The sequence below is a fragment of the Mixophyes fleayi genome, chromosome 7, assembly GCF_038048845.1.
Source record: "Mixophyes fleayi isolate aMixFle1 chromosome 7, aMixFle1.hap1, whole genome shotgun sequence".
NCBI classification, from domain to species: domain Eukaryota; kingdom Metazoa; phylum Chordata; class Amphibia; order Anura; family Limnodynastidae; genus Mixophyes; species Mixophyes fleayi.
Window position 1 is genome coordinate 121,868,997 of NC_134408.1, and position 6,000 is coordinate 121,874,996.

Here is a 6,000-nt window from a genome sequence, read left to right on the forward strand (position 1 = left end):
TTCATGTTACCCCTGACCACACAAGTGTTATAACACGGATACACCTCAAACCAAAAGAGATTCAAAGAAAAAAAAAAACCATTCACAGCACTTTACAAATGATAACTGATTGCGTTGACCCAGTTTTTATATAGGAAACTAGAAAAATAGATGTTTTAGTCTTTATTATAAAACAATTAAAATACATGCTTTTGCATAAGTATTACAACGTCATTTTTTGTATAAAAAAATATACAGCAAATATAATGTTATAAACTCAGCCATTTGGCCAAAGAATATCTGATGTATCAAATACATTCTAGGATCACGTCAACGATTTTGCATGTTTTGGTCATCCAAAACTGCATTGTAACTCAGGCACATTGAAAAGAAATTTAAAATATAATAGTGCAAATTTAAATAATGTTAAGAAAACGAGTTGCATTAATATTACATCTTTGGTCATATGCACAGATGTCAGTCAATTAAGTAATTTGACATCAGTTTTGTGACTTGCATAATCCTGGGGTAGGTACATGACAGGACCCCATCAGTAAACTCAAGAAGAAGTAGTAAGGCAGTATACACAAACGATTTTAATAGTTCATCACCAGTAATCGTTTTGTTGCATGCGATTCCCTCTGACTGCTGCACGTGTGTCTTTTATTGAATGGGACATAGTTATAGGATAGCAGATTCAACAGTATTATCTATATACAGTTGCATGTTAATAATGTCATTCAGATGCCACGAACAACCCTGAAAAGTAATAGTATTGCATAGTGCAAAGTCTACATTGTGTGTTACATATCCATGTCCACTTCTCAAGCATGGTTGCGGATTCAGAAATCAGATTTGCACAAGGTGTCCCTATGATGTGACCTCAATGGAAGGAGAGAGGGGCTCAGTTTTTTGTATTGGTTTCTGCTGAAGGTCCATGCAAACATTTGAAGCAGGTCCTGGAGTTGGGGGACTGGGAAGACCCCCCTCCCGTTCCCTTTTTTTCTGCTTCATCCTCCTGTTTTGGAACCAAATCTTGACCTGAGTGTCATTCAGCTGAAGGGAGTTTGCAATCTCTACGCGTCTGGCCCGGGTCAGATACTTGTTAAAATGAAATTCTTTCTCCAGTTCTGTAAGTTGTTTTGTTGTGAAATTAGTTCTCATTGTGCCGGGAGAACTTGCTGCTCCACATTCAGACGGCAGGGCTGCAAAACGAACAACAGTGTATTACGCTTTGCTTATAAAGAATCATTGCAATAACAGGGACTAGTAATTAGACCAGACGTATTCATAAGGGAAGTTATGCCAATATAACCTATTTCTCTCCAAAAATATATATATATAGATAAAAATAAATAAATATTTATGAAAATATATGTAAATCTGTTATATATTTTAACTAAAAAAACATAAAAAAGAATATGACTAGTGACTTTGGAGGAATGCGCAAGAATAGAGCAGAGTAGAATTAGTTATATACTTACTTTTCTTTGGGGCATTTCTTTTCACTTTCATCCAATCAAAAGTGTTGAGAGTGCCATGAGTCTCAGAGGCTGGGGAGTTTGGTTTGGGATAACAGCCAGGAGAAGGGGAGAAGTTTTGATAGTTTCCTGGATATATCTCCAGCTGTTCCTTACGCGGGGCCACTTGAGTGTCTGCTCCAAGTGTCTTGTAGGTTAACTGGCCATTGAGTAAGAAAGGCCCGTTTCCTGGGTAGACAGAGCTGGCATACTGGGTGTGTGTCCCTGTGTCATCCATTGGCTGGATAGATCCATAAGGATAGTCATATTCAGTGCTGACAGGTAGATAGTTATAATCAGCAGGTGCGGCTGGTTCATAGGGAACATCCAGATTACACGGTGCATAAAGTGTTGGGGACTGGTGAGCAGAGGTCGGATGGACACCAATTGGTAAATTACCCCCATACTGATTGTCGACTCCATTTCCAGGGTAAGACTGCAAGGAAACATTTCTCTGGTCATTACGACAACACTTAGGTGAGAAGGCTACAACATCCCCACATGTTGTATATTCCAGGTAAGAATTCATTTCCCGGCACAGTCCTTTAGGTTGTGACCTCACTGATCACTCCGAGCTTCACCTGATCTTGTCTTCTGGACTTGTCTCATTGCTGAGAAAGTAAATATTGCCTTGGAGTCACGTGTGGCCTGATATCCAATCAGGAGCAGAGCATGCCTGGGGTCCAGGTGGAGCTCACAGCTGGTGGTAGACTGATTGGACTTTACAACTTTCCAAATGGAATCTCTCAGTTGTCCAGAGGTTTGAGCCAGATCGTCCAAGAACTACTTCCAGGAGATCTCCAGCTCCCTTCTCCTAGATCAGATCTCCAAACTACTTCTCCTCCAGCTCCTCACTCATCAGATGTCCTGCTCCCTTCTACCTCATCAGAGGTCCGGCTCCTTCTCTGCCAGAGCACCGGTAGTAGAAGGTAATCTGTCCTATACTGCTGACCCCACCTCTGGCTGTGATGATCAGTGCAGATAAAGCTGCTGCTCTGGAGAGTTTCAGCCTGCAGATCAATATCTTTAAAAACTCTTATGGAAGATATTTGCCGGTCGATTGGATCCTCCGTGTTCCAAATGTACCCTGTACCTTACATTATTGATTATATTTAATTACTCACAGCAGACGCATATGTATTCAGTATAGGCCATCAGCAAGTCCATATATATGAGACGAAGCTGCAATACATATAGTGGATTCAGCAGGGTTGAAACTTATGGTGTCTGTAAAGTGTAATGCCTGATCCTGCTTTCAAGGAAACTATTTTTTATATAATGATGATTAAGGCGGTTAAATGTTTTTCTACCTAAAGCCATCTCTCTCTGTAGCACTGACTGCAGCTAATGGATGTGGTGTAGGAGCTGTTTCCTTAAATCTAGGGTTCACGATGCTAATGGCTCCAGCACTGTCCCCTGATAATACTTCCTCTCCCTGCTAGGTAAAATACACTTGGCTCTGGGAGGCGGACACTGAAGTGCAGTCAAGAATGTCTGGATCTCTTACTCAGCGGCTGAGGCTTTATAGAGAACAATAAAACAACGTGATTACAATCCACTTGAGACAAGGACTTCCCTTATGTCATTATACCCAATGCCTGACCCTCCATTAAATCACACGTGTACTGGGGATCGTATATCTTTCCTGTGCTTACTCCTGCAAACGTCACACACAGTAGCTGAATTTATAAAATACACTTAAAATGTTATGATTTATTAAATGAAACAGTCCACCCATATCAATAGTCATGCAAATGGTCAATATTAGAGATTCTTTAATTAGTATCTGTACTGGTAGGTAGCACAATGTATCTGTCATTATTTCTGTAATTTAATCTTTACTTATTGTGTCAGCCCAGAAGCTATATATTATCGTGTGTATTTGTATATGTTACATTAATAGGCATTTTAAAAGCATGCATTATAGCAGCGATCAACAGTTTTTATCAGTGTGATCCTGTAGAACACATAAGATATGCATGCTATAATCTCAGTTACTTTATGTGAGGTGGGCAACCTTTAGCTCTCTAGCAGTTGTGGAATTACAAGCCCCAGCATGCTGGAATTTATAGTTCCACAATAGTCGCTTCTTAAAGATTAAATATATGATTGTGTGTATGTGGAGGAGGTGAAATATAAGTTAGTGTCCTGACATATTTAAGATGAATCGGTGTTATAACGTTTTCCAACTGAAATATGTGTGGCATATTTTATTAATAAAATGTGCTGTGAAATATAGACAAACTGTGGCGTGAACTGCAAGTCCCAGCATGCCTGGTCAGCTATACAAACGCTGGAGAGCCATTGGTTGCTTAAGTCTGCTATCAAATGTAGATCATACGTGGCCATGAGAAATCTGCCCAAACTAGTTTCCTGGGGGATTTCAGACATTTACCCAGCACTGGAATTCTAATAAGATAAATGTATACCCTGGATGCAAAATAAATAAGAAAAAAAAGAACAAGAAATACATTGTGTGTATTGATATTTATTGCACTTTAACTTATCCCGTTTATAAGATAATCAACAAAAGTTAGTCACGGTGGTTTTTATCCAGAGAGATTTATCTAAGTTCGGTGAGTAATGAAACTAATATATCCAGTGTGTTCCAGCCTCTATCGGGTATTGTGGCTTCCAGAGATTTATACAATGAGTACATTACTTACACCGGTTTCCTGCAACCTATTTGTATCATGTACTGTGTGCGGATGACAGATAGGAGGGTGAGGCGTGGGGGCTGCTCTAAGTCGCTGTTTTTATCACAGGTTTCCAAGCAGAGCCATGTAATGTATCCAAATGTAACAGCACACAAGGTGATGCCTTGTTATTAATAATTTAGCTTACTATCTGGATACAGTGTTATTCTTACTGTACCATTGTATATAAAACAACGTTTAAGTAACAAAGAGATGGGGTCAACATATAACACATCTCTAGGGGAATGTGGTCTATTCTTTTTTGACTGCAGTAAGTATTTCTTGTGGCTAATGCGTCCTTATCATTGTAATATTTTATTAAACTAAGACAGCTTTCTGGCAGGGAAAGCTAGTGGTTAAAGTGACACGTTGGTCACTCCACTTCTAGTCAATCAGTCTGTAGACAGTGTTGGAAAAAATATTGTTATTTATTATCATTATTATTATTATTATTATTATTATTATTGTCCTATTTTTTGGTCATATTGTCAGTAAAATTAGGTATATAAAATAGTAGTATTAAGTGTGTGTGTGTGTGTGTGTGTGTGTGTATATGTGTATGTATGTATGTGTGTGTGTGTGTATATATATATATATATATATATAATTTATACCCCCAAATAGTGACTGCATATCCTACATCTCCATGTCCCTTCCACTATTTCCGCTTCTAATTTTTAATGGATCATCATCATCATCATTAATAACAAGTATCAAAAAAATGAAAAGGATAGAGGAAAAACTGTGAATGAGTTCTTTGTACAGCGCTGCGGAATAAGTGGCACTATATAAATAAATTATGATGATGATGATTATATTGTTACCCCATAAACAATGGAGTTGTATTCATGTGTTTAGTTTGCCTATATAGGGTTGACACTATGTAGAGTTGGATGCGATTTGCACTTAAGTTACAAGTGTAAATTGCATCCTGTAAATTGCACACACTGCGTTAGACACACCTCTGTATCTGCCTTACGGGCCGTTGCGCTTAAGTGTATCAGTCCAGCGGCCCCTCATCAGCACGCGGCCTGATTCCCTAGGGAGATGGGGTCCACAGCAAAACAATGTGCTCCCCCCTCTAGGTATAACCAGCCCCGTGATGCTAGCACTAGGGCTCTTCCCACACCCCTGGGTGGTGGGTATGGAGTAATATTAATTGCTTAAATGTATAAATACATTTTGTACCTGGTGCACTACAGATCCCAGCATGCCCAGGCTGCCACTAAGTGTTTGGGCATGCTGACACTTGGGGACCCACAAGTGTCCGCATGTCCTGGCACCCAGGGCCTGCTGGAACTTGTAGTGCACCAAGGAAACATGTAAATAAAACAGACATACGTGTAAAAATGATTTTATTTGAAATATAAACACCCCTACACTATCTTCATTCACCCTCCTTATTGCTCTCCTAGATCCAGGCTCTTCATCTGTACTAAGTCCATGAATCCTTCAATTGACAAAAGAACACCCCTCATACACGCCACATAGCCAGCTACTAAGTGCTGTGGTCGCACATGAGCTCTGTCTGAGTTGAGGCCGTGGGAAATTGCACAGGAAGATGAGGAGCCTGGATCTTGGGGAGCAATAAAGGGGGTGAAGTGCTAGGCTGGCAGCTGTTTGTCTCCCTGATTGTGCTAGTACCAGCCTGGGCAGGGAGCACTTGGGTTGTTTTGGGTTTTATGTGGGGGTGGGGGGGTTCTTTTAATTTCATTATTTGCTTTCTCCTGAAGAAGAACTCGCAACAGATACATCTCCTTGCTTCCAACCTGGCATAGCACGTGAGGTGCGTTTACATGGCTAGG

At 40.0% G+C, this 6,000-nt stretch overlaps 1 protein-coding gene across 1 annotated transcript; it reads right to left on the reverse strand.

The window, feature by feature from the left end:
• Positions 1-191: 191 nt before the first annotated feature.
• Positions 192-2,265, reverse strand: HOXD1 (homeobox D1). The gene is made up of 2 exons (XM_075178653.1): positions 1,464-2,265; positions 192-1,184 (listed from the first exon to the last, which is right to left on the reverse strand). The coding sequence occupies exons 1-2, from the start codon at positions 2,026-2,028 to the stop codon at positions 850-852; spliced, it is 900 nt and encodes a 299-aa protein (XP_075034754.1). The 5' UTR covers positions 2,029-2,265; the 3' UTR covers positions 192-849.
• Positions 2,266-6,000: the final 3,735 nt, after the last annotated feature.